The following is an 18,430-nucleotide window of genomic DNA, read 5'->3' on the forward strand; positions in this document are numbered from 1 at the left end:
CTGTTGGAGCGGCCAAATTGTACTTCATATAAAGTCTGTGTTCATCATCTTGGGGTGTTTCATTTCAACACATCGCTAAAGTGGTGATTGTTGTCAGATTTTGAAGTGAGCCAGTCCTGACTCTTTTTTGCGTAGATTCAGGACCTGATCCTCATTAGTATGAGTCAAGATAATGCTGGGGCTGTCAGTGGAGCTACACAAATTTGCTTTACCTTAGAATTAGCTCCTCTGGGTCCATGACTGTGAGTGAAAAGATGATTCAGTGTTTAGAAGTCACCGACTCATCTTGGTATGACCTGTCTCAGGGAGGATGTGATAAAGAGGAGGAAGGGGGGCCTGCTCACTCCTGTAGTCCAACTGCAGGGTGAACTCTTAGCACAGAAGTGCAAAGAAAAGGTGCACCAGTGTGTGCCATGGTGACAAACTCCTGGACTCAGGTACCAGCAGTGTTCAGAAAACTTCACTGGGAGAGCGATTTAGAGCCGTGTTACTCACACTGTGAGGCAGACCTGGCAAGAAAGCTTCTCTGAGCAACCCCCTCTCTTGCTGGGGATTGTGCTGGGATGCGATGCAACAGAGAAGGGTTCTTAACTCACTGGTGTGAGGCTAGAAACATCAAAACAGTTTTTGCACTGCATCTGAGCTAGCCATCATTCTAACGCTGACATCAGGTCCTTGATGAAGCCACTTAAGTCTTTCATCTTAGTGAAAGGGGAATAGTTGTAAGTGCTCGACGAAAATACTGTAAAGATTAGTTAGATAAAACTGGTGACTGGACATTCAAATGCCCACCTCTCTGGTGTAGCTATACTTCTTCTTTCACACATGTAGCTCTAAAAATTTTGCATTGGTGGTGAGTATAAAGATGGGAGGTCAAGGTAAATGAAGGCACTTGCCTTGAGCCACCCAGCCAGCACATCTAGTAGCAAATCCAAAAGCACAAACCACGTTTAAAGCTATGCAGTAACCCGTTTTCGTGTTCTTTTCTATTTTGGGAGCTACTAGCCAGCTGCCAGCAGTCGCCTTCATTGATATGATGTGGTTAGAGAAGCAGCTACCTGGATGACCTGGATACCATTCCTCCCAAGGGCTGCAGAAGACTCATTGTCGTGCGTGAGATAACGGAGACGTGTATCATGTGTATCATATATCCCTGAGGGAAAGCAGCCAGGATTCCACTGCTAAGTATAGGCCAGGGGAGTGAGCCAGGCTTTGCACAGTTGCTCTGTGGTCGTGCTGAATCTGAAGACAGTTCCTTTTGTGCTGAGTTAACTTATAATGTAATGCTTTGCTCGAGGCTGGTGGAGGGGGAAGGCAAAGGGGGAAACCAGTCTTGGTACTTTGCATAGATTTGGCTCAAAATCAGCTTGTTAGCAGTGGTCATAAGGACAAATAGGAAGGGAGAGGTGGAGGTCTGGTTAGGGAAGGAGGTGGGGAGTTGGAGCCTCTCGCTGTGAGCCTCCTGGAAAAGTAGATGACATGCTGTTCACTGTGTCTCAGAATGGGAGTGGCGAACCTGCTGGTCTCACTGGGATTTATTTGGACACTGACAAGGCGCAACACGCAGCCAAATAAGAAATAATGCAAGAATAAAGCTATAAATAAATAAAGCAAGAGTAAATAAAGCAAGAGATAAGCTTATCCCACACCTGACATTACCCATCATCGGTCACAAGGAGCGATGACGTTTTGCACAGTTAAATTTTGTGAGACGGACAGGGGCAGAGTGTATGGCTGGTCTTTCTGCATGTCTCTGCCGGTAGATCAAATTCATCTTCCTTTTGGATGAAAGATTCCTTCCGTCTTGCCAGTGATGGTGCTTTAAATTTTCCCTTATTTCTGGTGAGTAGTCAGTTGAATCTGCTGTGATGACATGAAAGCAAATACGCCGTGCTTTGTTCCGCTGCCGGTGAGACTATGGAAAAGGGGCTGAGCAGTAAGCGGATACAGTGAGATACATGGTTTACTTTTTTTACCCTTAGAGTTCAGTGTCTTAAACTGTCAGCCCGTTGAAGGGGTCACAGACTGCTAAGTCTAACTGCAGAACTCCTTCCCTTTGTTTTATTTTTGCAGACAATTTACTTGGATGATGATGTCTCTTCCTTTGTGCAGCTCAGAGGTTCTGTTCCGCTGTTTTGGGAGCAACCGGGGCTTCAGGTAAACAAATAATCCAAAGCCTACCTTACTTATGTCTCTTGCTACTTATAATTTAGAAGTTACATAAAATTTAATTGTTTTTTTTTTTAAATGAGCTGCGAAGCTTATTCCATGGAAGTGCTGAGCTCTTTCATTTTAGGCTTACCTTGTAGGAAATTTTGCACATTTAGGTAAACAGAGCTAAACCAGACAAATGGCTAGAGTTAACTGAAGTTTAACGTTTTCATGTGTTCGTGTACCTCTACAGGGAACTATTTGTAAGGGACTGTGTCCTAATGTCCTAAGCTGAAACTTACAGCAATATCTTTTTAACATTTTGAATTTGATTTGGAATAACCTTTCAATTTTATTTGGAATAACCTTTCCTTCTGAAATGCCTGGTTGACTTGATGGTACTGACTTCCACAATAACATTGGAGTAATTGTGGATATCGGAAGCTCTATAGGAGCATGTTACCTTGAAACAAAATACAACGTCTGGATGGTGTGTTTGCTAAAGTTTGGTCAAAAAGGCGATGATGATCTAATCTAATCTGCGAGGCAGAGATGTAGGGTTTCATCATTATTGCATCAAGCCTAGTGGGTTACATATGGTCTGTGACTTGCAGCTTATATACAGTTACAAGCTCAAGTAAGAATCATCCTAGCACTGTTTGCATTCTCTTAGCAGAGGGATAAGCCACTGAAATTAGTATGCACGTATGTGCACATATGTCAATAGAGAGAATAAAAAATATAAGCGGGAGCAGGTCCAGAGGAGGCCACGAAGATGATCCAAGGGCTGGAGCACCTCTGCTATGGAGCCAGGCTGAGAGAGTTGGGGCTGTTCAGCCTGGAGAAGAGAAGGCTCCGGGGGGATCTTATTGCAGCCTTCCAGTACCTAAAGGGGCTACAGGAAAGCTGGAGAGGGGCTTTTTGCAAGGGCGTGTAGTGACAGGACACGGGGTAATGGATTTAAACTGAAAGAGGGGAGATTTAGATTGGATAGAAGGAAGAAATTTTTCACTGTGAGGGTGGTGAGGCACTGGCACAGGTTGCCCAGAGAAGTTGTGGATGCCCCATCCCTGGCAGTGTTCAAGGCCAGGTTGGATGAGGCTTTGGGCAACCTGGTGTAGTGGAGGGTGTCTCTGCCCATGGCAGGGGGGTTGGAACTGGATGATCTTTGAGGTCCTTTCCAACCCAAACTGTTCTATGATTCTATGATAACTGTTTTTTTATAGAATCATAGATAGATATGAATGTGATGATATAAATGTCATATGATATGACATTTTATAGAATCATTTAGATACTTAAAGGGTTGTTTGATACTTTAAAATCGTTAAATCTAGCACCTAGGTACCATTCAGAACAACTAGATTTAGCGCAAAAGGAAGGTGACTAAAGGATCTGTGCCCTCTGTTAGCTCCATCCGGTGCAATACTTGTTATTACAAAGCAGTTCTGCCTGTATGGTTGTGCACACATCCTGCCCGTGGTGTAACTGTGTCCAGCACTGTGCATCATGAAGTCACAGAGCTTTTCCCCAAGTAGTTTTGGCTAGTGGGTAGTGTCTTTTCAGAGAATTTTCAGCTTTTTGGTAGGGACACAGTCTGCTTCTTTGCTTAATCTGAGTTAGATTATGCGGCTTTCACTTCTGTTGGTGAATGTTCATGAGTCTTATTCCTTGGATGTGAGTGTGCTGACACTGATGTTGGAAAGAATTGCATAAACCAACGTCATGAAGAACAAAGGAAGATGATGAAGTACAGGAAACAATGCGTGATCCTATAAATAATTAGCAGTGCATTTTCTGGAGAGGAAGGAAGCCCTCTGCATACTGTAATAACAGTAAAAGTCCTATTAGATTGATGGCACAGGATTTCATCCTTCGTATTTTCAAAGGACTGATCTGATGCTTTTTAGTCTCTGTCAATAATGAAAGATAAAAGAACTCAGGACACAAAACCCCTGGAACGGGCATAACCGCAGCCTTTTCTGCCAAGAGAAGGGCAGGAAGAATGCTGGGCACCCCGCATATTCATGTGAGGCAGTGTGGGATATTTGCTAGAGGAAAACAGAGAAGGAATATGATTTGTTTGGCCATAGAAAGATGTGTAGGTATCCCTTTGCTTAACGATAATCCTGTTTTCACTCATAATTGTAAATGTTGCTGTCTAATAAAAGCTGTGGCTTTTGTATTAGGGATGTTATGTGTGTGGGTGTGTGCAGTCTGTTAGAGGTGTCTGGTGCTGTTAAAGAGATGTTTTCCTCTGAAGGCAAAAGGGAGACATCTAGTGATTTAGGACTCTAGCTATTTAAGAAGTTACTTTTCTCTTTCTTCTCTTCCCAATATTTTAATTTAGGTGGGTTCTCATCATCTAAGGCTTAACAGAGGTCTGGAAGCTAATGCTCCTGCCTTTGACAGGTAAGCATCGTTCCACCTCAGCAATAAAACAGCGGCCTGGCGTTTAACCGAAATTCCACAACTCTGCCTGTCTAGGAAATCCCGAGGGATGTTTCACATACAATTAATTGTATTTGGTTTACTTTAATCACTTATTTTTGTGCGTTTTCCTTTCTGTTTTCAATGGTAGTTGAATTAATTTGGTCTCCTGGCTTGTTCTAAAAGTTAAGAAGCACTGAGTGGTATACAAAAGGAAGGTCTGGGTAACCCTTTGTGAGCCGACAAATGTGAATTCACACTTGAGGTACACAGAACGTGTGCTTTACCACTGTAACCCAGTTAATTAAAAAGTAAACACTGCTTCCTCTCCAATCTGGATTTGTTTTTCTCCTCATTGTTTTACTGCCATACAGAAATAGAAGTGTCTTACTCTCTGATCAGTGTTGTATGATGCTGTTATGCTGATGCTTTTCTACTTTACCCAGAGACTGGCTCGTAACCTTTTTAAACCATTAATACTCTGCTTGTCAGCTGGAAACTGTAAAAAAAACCCACATATTAGCTTGTTTCCTTTGAATGTGTAACTACAAAGTACTATCCTTTAAGGGCAAACTCCCATGGACATCAGTGGGAACATTGCCTAAACAGGACATGAAGGATTTGGCCTGCAGAAAATTTTCAACTTATAAATGCCAGGTCACGTGATTAATTTCTGTTTTGAGTTGGTTTTGGCAAATCAGAGTTTATGTTGATTTTAAGTAAGGCCTCTTTATTTAATTGAGTTAATTTACTGCAACTGTGAGCAGACGTGATGTTGGTGACTGATAATAGTTTTGCAGCGCTGAGGACCCCAAACAGGCATTAGAATCTAAAGAGACTATGCACCATAGAAGTCCTGAAGGGACTTAGCCTATATTCCCCAAGCTTTTTAAGGCTCTTAAATCCTACTGAATTCAAATGCCTTTGAGACTCATGGTCCTGTGGTCAGTTGGTGGTAACTCGCCGTGCCAGTGTCCCTGAAGCTCCATCTTAGAGTTTTGCATTCCACAGCAGAGAGAATTTATATTAGAAGAAAACAATAACTTACTGAGCATCCTCTTGTGCTGCCCAAGAAACCAAGAGTACCTTAGCAAGAAACAACTTCATAACACCATTTAGCTCAGAGAATCTTTTCTCTCTGACCCTGATGCAACTGGCAAATAGCTTTCTTGTAAGTAACATGAAGATGAGGATCAACTTGCCCTATTCCTTCTTTCCCTTGTACACAGTAAAGCCTTTAGGTTAGATGAAGCTAGGGATCTCTCTGCTTACAGATCTGCAAAAGACAGTCCTTTGAAAATGGGCAAGGAATAAGCAACTGCTTCTATGGAAAAAGATACTGAACCTTGGCAGCCTTCTCCAGCTGTTCTGAGAGCGTTAGAGTGGATTTAGCCGGTTACATTTTCCCATCTGATAAGTTCATGTGTTGAGAAGGCACTGTGAGAAGCAAACAGTAATCTTATTAGTGGATTTTTTTTGTCCCCTCTCCCTGAGGAATCCTTGGGACCTCTGCTTACAATACTCAAGGAGGTGATCTAAGCCTCAGTAGTTTTGTTGGAAGGAGGCAACATTGGTGGAGAAGTCAGATCTTGATGCTGAGATCAGAGAAGTGCAAATGTATGGGGAAAGTAGGTGTGCAGAGAACTAGTTGCAGAATCAGGAGCATAAATAGCACCAGAAAATATATTTAGCCATATTTCTTGAAGGCCATGTTGGTAACTTTTTCTCTCTTTTCTCCCCTTCCATGATTTTCTGGGTGGCTTGTTTCTGGTTGTAGGATTTAAAGGTGCGTGCCAGGAGATGTGTGCTTGCTGTTTTTCAGACACTTCACTATTGTGTGTGGCTTTGCAGCATGTAATAGCTTTTCATTTGTGTGTTTGTTCTATTTTTCTTGTTTGTTTCTATCCAGCTTCCTCTTAAGTACTACTACAGTATTTTTGGGTGTGGTTGAAGATGGCTTTAAGATCTAATTGTTTCTTGAGGAGCCAACACAGCTCCTGTAGCACATGCATGCCAACTTGAAAACAATTTGAGGGGAGAATGGGTGCCTCTGCATCTGGCTAAAAGCTCTTGAAAAACAATTTGAGGGGAGAATGGGTGCCTCTGCATCTGGCTAAAAGCTCTTGACTTCAGGGTCCCTAAAAGTCAGGCATTGAGAGATTGGGGATATATGCCAAAAAAAACCCCAACACTTTATACTTGTCCTATTTTGTGTTTTTCCTGAAGAATCTGGACTAGACCACTTGCTGAAAGGTCCTTTGGTCTGATCCAGTGCTGCAGTTCTTACTATTACTAACCTTCCTGCTCAATTTAATGAAGTTGAGAGGGAATGTCTCGATGTTGCAGTAGGTCAGAAGCGTTTGGACCATCACCTGTGACGTGTGGTTGTGTGTCTCTGGCCTTGGCGTTGGAGTCTTAGGCCCCATCGCTGCTGCTGGCTCTTTATAGGCTAATCCCTGCAAGGTGCTAGGCAATTCCTGTTGAAATGTAGTATGTTTTCATCTCTTGTTGTCTTTCCTGTGTAGTTCCCAGGCCGACAGCCAAGAGGTGGGAGCATAACAAGGGCAGCATCAAAGCCAACAGTGACATAAAAGATCTGGGGCTTGTTTCCAATGATGCTTCTTTCTTTAAGTTCAGTAAAAAATACTGTGTCCATTAATTGCATACTTTCACCATTTGTACTTTAATAACTGATGGCAAGGAAACTGAGGAAGATGTCTGTAGCTGCTGTGGCTGAAACTTTCTACTGGATGGAACAACCAGTGATCTCTACTTCTGTATTTTGAAAAAGGTAGCAGGCAAGATAACGTGATTGTGTTTAGTAACTGTTATGGTTACTTTTGCTGTAGGCATATGATGCTTCTGAAAGAGCAATATGGAAAACAAGTGATCGTTAACCTGCTGGGAAGCAGAGGAGGGGAGGAGGTGCTCAACAGAGCTTTTAAGGTAAAACCAATTTATTTTTATTATTTTTTTTTAGCCTGCTGGTTTCCCCTGGCCCTCCATGTTCTTCTGTTTCCCTTCTGGCCCAGTAGATGATGAATAGTGTATCTAAAGGAATGATGTTATCTCTTTACTCGTTGTTGCATACTGAGAGGATGGTGCTTCATAGTCTCATGGCAGTTTCCAGCACTACCTTCCTGCTTATTTCTTCACGCATTTATGCACATTCTCTTTAACCAGACTTTAAAAAAAATTTGCTCTGATTCTCCTAAGAGTAGTTCATGTTTGCTAGAGCGAAGCATGATTAGCTTTGTCGTAGTATGTAGTCACTTACACAGCCAGGTGCCTCATGGAATTGCCAGAACTGCTCGGGTGCCAGGCCCTGAGCCTGGTTCACCGAGCGTAAGCAAGCTGTCTTGCTCTGGTTGTAGTGGGGAATAGCTATCTTGCACTGGTTGTGATGGGAATTGGCTGCCTGAGCACGAGATGACAGTCTAGTGTGCGAAGAGAGAGGTTTTCATGGCCTCTGAACGTCCCTGGGCACAACTAGAGTTGTAGAACTAGAGTTGAGAGTTGTAGAACACTGGAACAGGTTGCCCAGAGAGGTGGTGGATGCTCCATCCCTGGAGATGTTCAAGGCCAGGTTGGACGAGGCCCTGAGCAACCTGATGTAGTTGGAGATATCCCTGTTCCTTGCAGGGTGGTTGGACTAGATGACCTTTGAAGGTCCCTTCCAGCCCTAACCATTCTATGATTCTATGATTCTATGATTCTATGATTCTATGAACTAATACCTGAGAGCATCTGGGTTGTGCCTGTAGTAAGTGTTACGTATTTGTCGCTGGTAAAGAACGATACAACAGTTCTGGGTTCAAATGTTTGCTGGGTGAAACTAAGGAAAATGAAAACTGTAGGTAAATAATAGTTCCTGATTTTTTTTTTTTCCCCCCTCTCTGTTGGAACAATATTCTCAAGACAAGGAGTGTCGTGAATTTTTGGGCAGTTTTTTTCTGTGGCCACTTCCTCTTCCTCCTAAAGAGCCGGGGAGAACTATCAGCTTCCCCAGGGGAAAGTGAAAAAGTGAAAGTCTCCCCCTGTACAGAATATGTCCAAAGCAAGTGACGATGACTAAAGCTTGCAAAGCAGTGAGGAAGGTGCAGAAATGAAGTCTGGTCCTAACTTCTGTTTTCAGCTTCTTACTAATTTTCTGCATGACACAAGTAAGCATCTATAATATCTTGATTTCCATATCTTTAAAATAGTTTTTATAGTTCATTTTGCAAAACCATTGAAATTTAGGGATAAGAGATGATCACTTGCAAAATGCTCAGAAAACTTTTGAGGGTACAAATCTGACTTTTCTTGTTAATTTAATACTGGTATTTTTTCAGACATTCTTGCAGACAGTGTTCTGGCCAGTATGATACAAAGAGAGATCTAAGTCAGAAACAGGGCATCTCTAGAATAAAGACCTTGCATTCATTATTTTATTTTAGATAAAGATCTGTTCTAATTGTTAAACTTTATTGCTGTTTAAAAATAACTAAATTATGAAAGCACTCTGTGAACTGAAAGGCTGCAGACTGACAGCACTGGAAACTGAAGTTTTGTACCATTCAAAACAACCACTTCTTGGTCTTTTCTTTATCTTTGTGTTTTAATAATGGAGGTTTGGAAAGAATATATAGTTAATTTTTACTTTGAGGATTTTAAGGGGCTTGAATTAAAAATGAAGTAATTCATAGGGGAGTCATAGAATCATAGAATCACGGAATGGTTTGAGTTGGAAGGGACCTTAAAGATGATCTAGTTCCAACCCCCCTGCCATGGGCAGGGACACCCTCCACTACACCAGGTTGCCCAAAGCCTCATCCAACCTGGCCTTGATTATGAATAGTTATGAAATTTTTTCTCCTTTTCTGTCATTAGTTTATTTCTTCGTTTCTCCATCTTACTTTGCTTGTATTCCTTCCTCTTCTCCCAACTCGTGCTGTAATCTTAGTAACGCTTCTCAGAGTTGGTTCAAAATATTCTCGTAATTACTGCTGCTGAACATCACTGCTGCCATTCGTTTATGCAGAAGGAACAAATGAGAAATCGTAAATGACCGACTGACCCTCAGCTGTTACCTGAGTCAGCTGTTACCAGAGCACAAAATCAGTACTACTCCCAGCAATGCTGTTCCTATATATATGCGTCCTCTATAATGGATGTAGTAATATTTACGGTAAAAGCAGTTCTGTAGAGTAGAGCTACGAATACTCTGACAATGATTTACACCGAGGCAGTGGGTAAATGTCATCCTCAAGTGCATCCCTAGTGCCAGTAGCCGTGAAGGCAAGTTGAGGTGTCAACAACAGAGAAGCGGATGCCAAGTGTTTTGGCTTTTCTAACAGTGTAATGAAACCTCTTCTGCATGTATCTCTCCAAACACCATGCAACACCTTTACATTTGTTTCTGCAGGGAAGGCTTACTGGCTTGCTAGATACAATTATACTGGTGTAACTGCTGCACATACACTTTTAATGTAATGTCAGAATTGTGTTGCTTGGCTTGTGTCACAATGTAAGTGGAGAAAAGCATCCGTCTCTGGGGATGTGCAGGAGGGAAAGGAATAGGCAAAGGCTTGTGTAATTGGAGTTAATGTAACAGTTCTCTGTGACTTTGTCGTGGAGAGCAGGATGTAGTGTTGTCGTATCTATTACAGATACCCTAAAGAAATTTGTGGTGATTACGGAAATGCATGTGAGGTCATGGATATTGGAGATGAGATAATGAGGCTATTTCTGCGTCCTTCACTTTTGTGGTTTACCACAAACATTTTATAGTGTGTTTCCTGGCACATAATTTCATAGAATCATAGAATCATGGAATGGTTTGGGTTGGAAGGGACCTCAAAGATCATCTAGTTCCAACCCCCCTGCCATGGGCAGGGAAATTTCTTTCTTACTTCTTCTCCAAGCAACCTCTACTGGAATTTAGGGCCACATTTTCCCATATCTTGACACTTGAGGAATGATTAATAAATACACCCTTGCACTGTTACGCCCTTTCACCTCAAGCTGCTCTGGACACCTTTCCCATCAGAGTCCTGGTCCTGGTCCTACCCAGAGCATCACTGCTGCCATACACCCTCGCTCACAGCGGCAGCAGCCCGCTGCTGCAGGGCTGCCACTGGCCAAGGTGCAGCAGCAGCAGTTCTGAGGTGTGCTTTGCAGTTACAGTTTGAGTTCCCCTGCAGAAAAACTGAGGACCAACAATCCAGTTTACTTTTGGAAAGAAAACTAGTAGTGAAATTCAGTTGCTTTTTTTCACGTCTGGCCTCTCGAAGTTCCTCATGAACTTGTCAATGTTAAAAATGCGACGAAGTTTAGTAATGATAAAAGCAAACTCGTATCGATCCTTACACTGTGGCTTGACCAGGATTTGTTTTCCTTCATTCTCTATCTAAACAGAAACTACTATGGGCCTCTGCCCATGCCGCAGACACTCCCATGATAAACTTTGACTACCACCAATTTGCAAAAGGTGGGAAAACTGAGAAACTGGAAAATTTGCTGAGGCCTCAGCTGAAGTTGCACTGGGAAGACTTTGGAATCTTCACAAAGGGCAAGAATGTAAGTCCATGGTGAGTGTCCTTGACCCTCTGTCCCAGCATAGCCAGGCACCACCTGTCCTGCCCTTCCCAGGTTTCTTGCTGCGTTTGGACCATAAGCATAAATTACTGTCTTGAAATACAGTTTTGAAAGAAAGTGTAGTCTTGGTGATAAGTAGGTTATGTGACTTAACTGCATCTTCATTGTTTGGAACCTGGAAAATTACCAGTGCACGATTTGCTAATAGAGTGTTGCAGATGTAGTCAAGTAATTAAACGTATTAATGGAATACATTGTGCACAGCGTGCTTGCGCTGTCAGAATGTGGGTGGGTATATTCAGGCTGAACGTTTTATGATCTTGTTCAATCAACTCATGACTAGATCTTATTTTAAAATATACCTTTTTTCCTTCCCTCCCCTTGTGTTTGGTTACCAAAGTCTGCAGACAGGTACTTTTCGAATGAATTGTTTGGACTGCCTGGGTCGTACTAATAGTGTCCAGTCCTTCGTTGCACTGGAGGTGAGTTTGTCAGAGGACCTTTCATGGATACCTGTGCTGCATCCGTTGTTTCTTCCATGGGAAAGACAGGAAAGAGAGCATAAGCCTCAGTGATACAAGTCTGTCTTGCCAGCTCTGTGATACAAAACGGTGCTGGCTGGAATACTTAAACAGAGGGTAAAAAGCAAAAACACATTTAACAACATTGTTGTTTTTTCTCCTTCTGCACCTAATCCAGATCCTGCTTGCTCAATTAGAGAGCCTTGGGTTGAACTCTAAGTCTATAACTGAGCGCTTTGTGGAATCCTACAGAGTGATGTGGACTCTCAACGGTCATAATCTGAGCAGAGTATTTACGGCCAGTCGTGCCCTTGAGGGAAAGCACAAGGTAAAGAAAAATGGCACAACTGTTTATTGACAAGTAAAGATGTCTGATTTACTCTTCACTGTCACTTGCACTGCTCGTTCCTGTCTGATGTAGGTTGGGAAGATCAAGGATGGCGCCCGCTCCATGTCACGCACCATTCAGTCAAATTTCTTTGATGCAGTAAAGCAGGAAGCCATCAAGTTGCTGCTCCTGGGTGACTTCTTCAGTGAGGAATATGCAGACAAAGGCAAGATGCTCATGGACCACACTGCACTGCTGGGTAAGGCCAGTGTAAAGCATAGAATCATAGAATGGTTTGGGTTGGAAGGGACCTCAAAGATCATCCAGTTCCAACCCCCCTGCTATGGGCAGGGACACCCTCCACTACACCAGGTTGCCCAAAGCCTCATCCAACCTGGCCTTGAACACTGCCAGGGATGGGGCAGCCACAACTTCTCTGGGCAACCTGTGCCAGTGCCTCACCACCCTCAGAGTGAAAAATTTCTTCCTTATATCCAATCTAAATCTGCCCTCTTTCAGTTTAAAGCCATTTTCCCTTGTCCTATCAAAAATCCTTCGCTTTTCTTTTTTTGTGTCTGTTTTTAGCTGTCAAATGTAAGCAATTGCACCCTTTCAAAACAATAAATAAATAGGCAGCTTTTGCACAAATCTATTGTTTAAAACACTGCTTTCAAGTGACCATAGCACAAGTCTGTGTGTTCTAATTCCACTGTGCTTATTTCTCATGTTTTGTTTTGGACTTCTGAGTATGCTTGTTTGCTATTTGATGATGATCTTCTCTGACAATTTAGAGGAGTTGGACCAGAGGGAAAGATTTTAGGGCTGTATTCCCAGTCTGGTCCTGTCTTCAGTTTTTGTTGAGGAAATCTCTTCAGCTCAGTTTTTTTTTTATCTCCTTATTTTTGGCCTACAGTATGCATATACTTTTAGCCATTTGGATCTTTAAAGGCACATTTGTGTTGTTATGTTGGTTCATTCCCTGCTTTACTCCAGGGCCTCGGTAGTCCACAGCATATACATGTTTATTTGCACCAAACTGGAGTGAATGAACTTAGCTTCTCTCTGAGAAGACACTTGTGTGCAAAATGTAGAATAATTGCAGCCATGAGCAGTATCAGTTTGCAGCAGAGAACTACCAGATTTTAACAGGGTAGGAGTGAACTGAGCACCACTTAAATCCTGGGGCTGTTCCCTCATGCGGACCACAAGGAAAATATAGACAGTTTCTCTACGCCTGACTGCCAATACAAATCAGGTAGTTACAGATTAAGGTTACTGCAGTTGCTCACTCAAAAAAAGCACACTGTGATTTTCTGTATTCATCAAAAATAGAGCAGTTACCTCAGAGGAGTTCTGACCAGGCTGGAGAGCCGCGACAGTGCCGGTTTTGGGCTGAGGTGAGACTCTGCTGCTCTCCACCATTCCCCAACATGCTAAACTACTTAGGGCTTCAGTCTAGGTCGCAGAATCATAGAATGGTTTGGGTTGGAAGGGACCTCAAAGATCATCTAGTTCCAACCCCCCTGCCATGGGCAGGGACACCCTCCACTACACCAGGTTGCCCAAAGCCTCATCCAACCTGGCCTTGAACACTGCCAGGGATGGGGCAGCCACAGCTTCTCTGGGCAACCTGTGCCAGTGCCTCACCACCCTCACAGTGAAGATTTTCTTCCTTAGATCCAATCTAAATCTCCCCTCTTTCAGTTTAAATCCATTGCCCCTTGTCCTGTCACTACACGCCCTTGGAAAAAGCCCCTCTCCAGCTTTCCTGTAGCCCCTTTAGGTACTGGAAGGCTGCAATAAGATCACCCCGGAGCCTTCTCTTCTCCAGGCTGAACAGCCCCAACTCTCTCAGCCTGTCTCCAAAGCAGAGGCGCTCCAGTCCTTGGATCATCTTCGTGGCCTCCTCTGGACCCGCTCCAGCAGCTCCATGTCCTTCTTGTGCTGGGGACTCCAGAGCTGAACGCAGTATTCCAGGTGGGGTCTCAGGAGAGCAGAGCAGAGGGGCAGAATCCCCTCCCTCGCCCTGCTGCCCACGCTGCTCTGGATGCAGCCCAGGACACGGTTGGCTCTCTGGGCTGCCAGCGCACGGTGCCGGCTCACGTTGAGCTTCTCACCCACCAGCACTCCCAAGTCCTTTTCCTCAGGGCTGCTCTCAATCCATTCTCCACCCAGCCTGTACTTGTGCTTGGGACATAACTTGTCACATAGCCTGTGATGTGCCTGGTCGCTGTAGGCTAAACTGAGACGATTAAGGAAAGAAAAATGAAGAGGTGCAGGAAAACATGTGCTGAAAGTGAGAGGCCAGCTCTTCATGAGCTTTCAAAGGGTGCCTGGTTTCTGGAAGAGAAATTACTGATGTCAAGCCCAGTTATCTTGTAGTTATTACCACTGGAGTTACTCGTTAACTTTTGTGCCGTGGCTGCTAGGTGATGTCATGTGTTCACAGTGACTACGTCACTGCTGGCTGTGTGCTTTCTGTCCTTTTACAACATGTTCTTTTACACGCCCTCTTTCTCTCTCCCTCTCCTGTCAGTAACTCCAAGTATTTTGAAGGCCATGTCCGAGCGTCAGTTTGAATTCACAAGCTTCAAGCGGATTCGTGTTGCCACGGGGACCTGGAACGTGAACGGGGGGAAGCAGTTTCGAAGCAACATCCTCAGTACCAGCGAGCTGACAGACTGGCTGCTGGATTCTCCAAAGCTCTCTGGAGTTTCTGAATTTCAGGGTAAGACTTCACAGTCAAAACGTGCAAGCAACATTTACTGTCGTCTCTAGAGACAGTAAACTGGGACACAAGATTTGACCAGTCGTTCCTTTCGAAGTCAGTGCATCTTGGAGGGCATTTTCTGTCCGTTCTTAGGGCTGTATTCAGCTCCATGTAGACTTGTGCTGCATCCCTGCAGCAGTGGAATGGTGTGTGAAGGACTCCTGACAGTCAGACCCGCTCCTGACTCTATGCTGGGTGACTCTGTTTTGAACCTTCAGCAGGTCTGAGTTTGGAGGTCTCCTTCAGGCTGTCATGGGGTGTATCTGCCTATTCTGCATCTCATATTTAATTTTCTTCTCCCATATCTCTCTTTTTTGTTCTTCATTGTGAGTGGGAACTGCGTGCTTAGGTGCTCTCAGAATGTCTCCTTGCTCTTTTATCTGTAGCTAAATATATCTGTACAATCTGGACTCTGACATTGAAGGCTTTGATAGTAACATTTCCAGACAGGCAAAAAGGTTTATTTTGTTGAAGGCAATTTCCTTTTTTTTTTTTTTTTTTTAGCAGTATAGAAAGCTCTTGTGCTTGTGGCTTGCTTAAATTAGCTGCTGAATTTCTTATTTATAGAACAAGGAGGTCAGGTACTGTAATTGATTTACAGATTTTTACTAAGAAAAAAGAAAAGCGAATGTTCTGTCATGTAAAAATGGAGCGATTGCAAAACTATGGTAAAACCTGTGTTTTCGTTGTTACAGTGGAGCGTTTCACTTCCTGCAGGCATCAGTTAGTCCTGTGCCTAACCTTGAAGCTCGGGAATTCATTCCTCAAATCCTTGGCTATTTACACAAGTTGTCTCATTTGAATCCTTAGTGCTTGAGTGCGTGGATATGTGTTTAGGTGCAGACAGCTGTATTCTGAGCAGCTTGGGTGGGCAATTGGTCCAGTCTGTTTTAGAAGCAGTTGAGATGTGCTAGCACAGGACTGTGCCCATGATATAAAATTCGTTGGGAGCTCGTCATGTGCTAGCCTTGCCAGGCCTTCCCCGGAGAGAACTGGAGGAGCAGGACTAAATGGTGAGCAGGAGCAGGACAGGCAGGCATAACGTGATAGGTCTAAGCAGCTTCTGGAAGGGAGCTGAGTTACACGAGCAGGCAGAGCTAGGGTATGACCATGCAAGTGTCTGTGTTCGTGATGATGTCAGTGCAGTGCCTACACAAATGGGCAAGTGCTTCAAGACAAATGTCCAAAATGGGAAATACACATATGACAGTGCCTGTCATGTTCAGCCAGTAAAGGGAACTAGCTGTCGTGTGCCAGTTTCACCTCTGTGTCTAGAGAGCGTTGCTGCACGTTTTACTTTCTGTTCCTATTTTCTGAGACAGGTCTGATTTAGGTTCCTGTGGTTGTCTACTATTTAGGTCTTCATGTTGAGTTAAATTCCTGTTACCTCAGGCATGTGACAGTTTAAAAAAAAAAACAAACCCCTTTAGACAATGGACAGATCTGATGAGTCAACAGATATGCTTCACGTTATTACATGAGAGCATTTCATCTTTGGTGTTTTACCAGGGTAACATCCACAGGCCTGGGCCGAGGAGGGGAGAGTCACTGTGCTCTAGAGTGACCTAACCTAACCTTAAGTGTGGGTGATCTAAGGAGGACTCGGGAGAAAGAAGATAAGAAGAAACTTCAAAGGCTTCCTTAAGCTAGTAGATAAATTTACTAAAGGCATTGAGAGGGAAGGGCCATCCTGGTGTGTGGACAGTAAGTTCAGTTATGTAGGGATCAGTGTCAAAAAAGAAAAGGAAAAGCACGTTGGGTAAAATGACAAGTGGGTGAATGGTGGTGGGTAGCGAGATCTTGTGGCTTTAGTGATGAGTGGGTTGAGGGCGAGAGAACACTGACTATTTTCTCATCTTAGCATTGCTCTGTTGTGAACTGCTTCCTGCAAGAGAGATGGAGACCAACTGGTGGGAGAAAAGCAGGAAGAAATTTCAGAGGAACTGCAGGGGTTGTTTTGTGAGAGTAGATTAAAAGACCTATGAATATGTATAGCTTGGCAGGGGACACACAAGATAGAGCTACAGGAATGATCCCTGACAGAAATCAGAAAACAAGTCATTAGAAGAAACAACAAAATAATAACTCTTGCATGACTTTTCCCTCTTGCCAGCAGATGACGAGAACTGCCCTCCTGACATATTTGCAGTGGGATTTGAAGAGATGGTTGAATTAAGTGCGGGGAATATTGTGAATGCCAGGTAGGTTGAAAAAACCCAACAAAATATCAAAAAAGCCTCAAACCTCAAACTAAAAAAACCCCAAACAAACCAAAGACGACCACTCTCCCCCCAAAAGAAACTAGCCAAACAAAAGCCAGTTGTGCTTCGTGTGGTCAGGTGCATAGAATGCTTCCTTCTAAGTCTGTTGCTTGTGGTCACAGCTGAAAATGAAACTGAAAATGGCAGTGGGATGGTGTTGGAAGTACTGTTTCTCTGAACTTCTGTGTAGTAGAATATACTTTGGTTTCTAAGTCTCTTAAGTCTGTGTGTTGGCAGAGGATTCTGATGGTTAACATTGATTTAACGCTTGTCCTTAAACCTCTGTCTGATGTTGGAAAAATGTACTCAGGGACTACAAACATGATTGGCATTCATTTGGGAATTCCAAAATGAATGAACTGTCTCTGTGGCTAATTGTACTTGTGAAGATTAAGGCTAGAGAAGGAATTAAAGGCAAAACCTGAGCTTGGCTCATCGGCATGTTCAGTAGGCTGTGGTGTATACTGGTCCTTTTGAATCTGAAAGAGGAATACAGATGGAACCCTGAAGATAAGGTTGTTGATCCATCAGGCTGACCGGTTAGTTGTCTGTTTTGGGAATGACAAGTTACAGCAGTGCTTAGCATGGCTGTTGGGCTGGTGGTATATCTGCATGTAGCAGTTGACTTTGGAGGTAAGAAAACACCGGTTCTGCAGAAGTGAAGGTGTATGCACCCACTCACAGACCTTCAGCAAAGAGCGGCCAACAGCTGTGCGTAGCCAGTCATCTCCCAGTCAGAGAAGATCCAGAGAAGATCTCCTCTCACTGTGAGCACAAGAAAACTTACAAGTCACGAGATTGACATGGAGTTTTTGGTTTTATGGTTATGATTAGTACAATCATCTTCCAGTTACCTCCAGTGAACGGGCGTATCAAACGTCATGTGAGCATGGATCTTTCTAAGCAAAGTAGACCAAACTCCTCTCATGTCCAGAAGCAGGATAACTGTGTTTTTGCACTGTGCCTGGGCTCACTGACACTGCTAACTCTGGGCTGGCTCACAAGGAGGTATTACCTGTGTCTGCCATGCGTCCTCCAGCACTTCAATTCTGGAGCCAGCATGTGTACTGCCTAATGGATGTCTGTAAACCCAAGGCATGGTTAATCTGCTCGTTTTATTGACTGTATCTGGTTTGTTTTGATTCCATTAAATGATTTTATGTTTGTTCCAGTACAACAAATAGAAAAATGTGGGGGGAGCAGCTTCAAAAAGCAATTTCCAGGACTCATCGCTACATTCAGCTGACGTCAGCGCAGCTCGTTGGTGTTTGTCTTTTCATCTTTGTACGACCCTATCATGTCCCCTTCATCAGGTAAACAAACAAACAAACAAACAAACAAAACCCCACAACCTGTGTCTTCAGTAACATCTGCTGTTGGAGTGTGGCCA

The 18,430-nt window shown here is 43.5% G+C and overlaps 1 protein-coding gene across 1 annotated transcript in view; it reads left to right on the top strand.

Moving 5' to 3' along the window:
• The window catches only part of SYNJ2 (synaptojanin 2), a 78,229-nt gene that overhangs the window by 34,659 nt on the left and 25,140 nt on the right, over nucleotides 1–18,430 (top strand). Inside the window, exons 5-14 of the mRNA XM_086632005.1 lie at nucleotides 2,074–2,157; nucleotides 4,502–4,563; nucleotides 7,431–7,527; nucleotides 10,981–11,153; nucleotides 11,561–11,642; nucleotides 11,860–12,009; nucleotides 12,103–12,268; nucleotides 14,546–14,737; nucleotides 16,896–16,980; nucleotides 18,213–18,353. Of these exons, the coding sequence (XP_086488131.1) occupies nucleotides 2,074–2,157; nucleotides 4,502–4,563; nucleotides 7,431–7,527; nucleotides 10,981–11,153; nucleotides 11,561–11,642; nucleotides 11,860–12,009; nucleotides 12,103–12,268; nucleotides 14,546–14,737; nucleotides 16,896–16,980; nucleotides 18,213–18,353 (1,232 nt within the window). The remainder of the gene's footprint in view (nucleotides 1–2,073; nucleotides 2,158–4,501; nucleotides 4,564–7,430; nucleotides 7,528–10,980; nucleotides 11,154–11,560; nucleotides 11,643–11,859; nucleotides 12,010–12,102; nucleotides 12,269–14,545; nucleotides 14,738–16,895; nucleotides 16,981–18,212; nucleotides 18,354–18,430) is intronic.

The sequence above is a fragment of the Tauraco erythrolophus genome, chromosome 2, assembly GCF_009769465.1.
Source record: "Tauraco erythrolophus isolate bTauEry1 chromosome 2, bTauEry1.pri, whole genome shotgun sequence".
NCBI lineage: Eukaryota > Metazoa > Chordata > Aves > Musophagiformes > Musophagidae > Tauraco > Tauraco erythrolophus.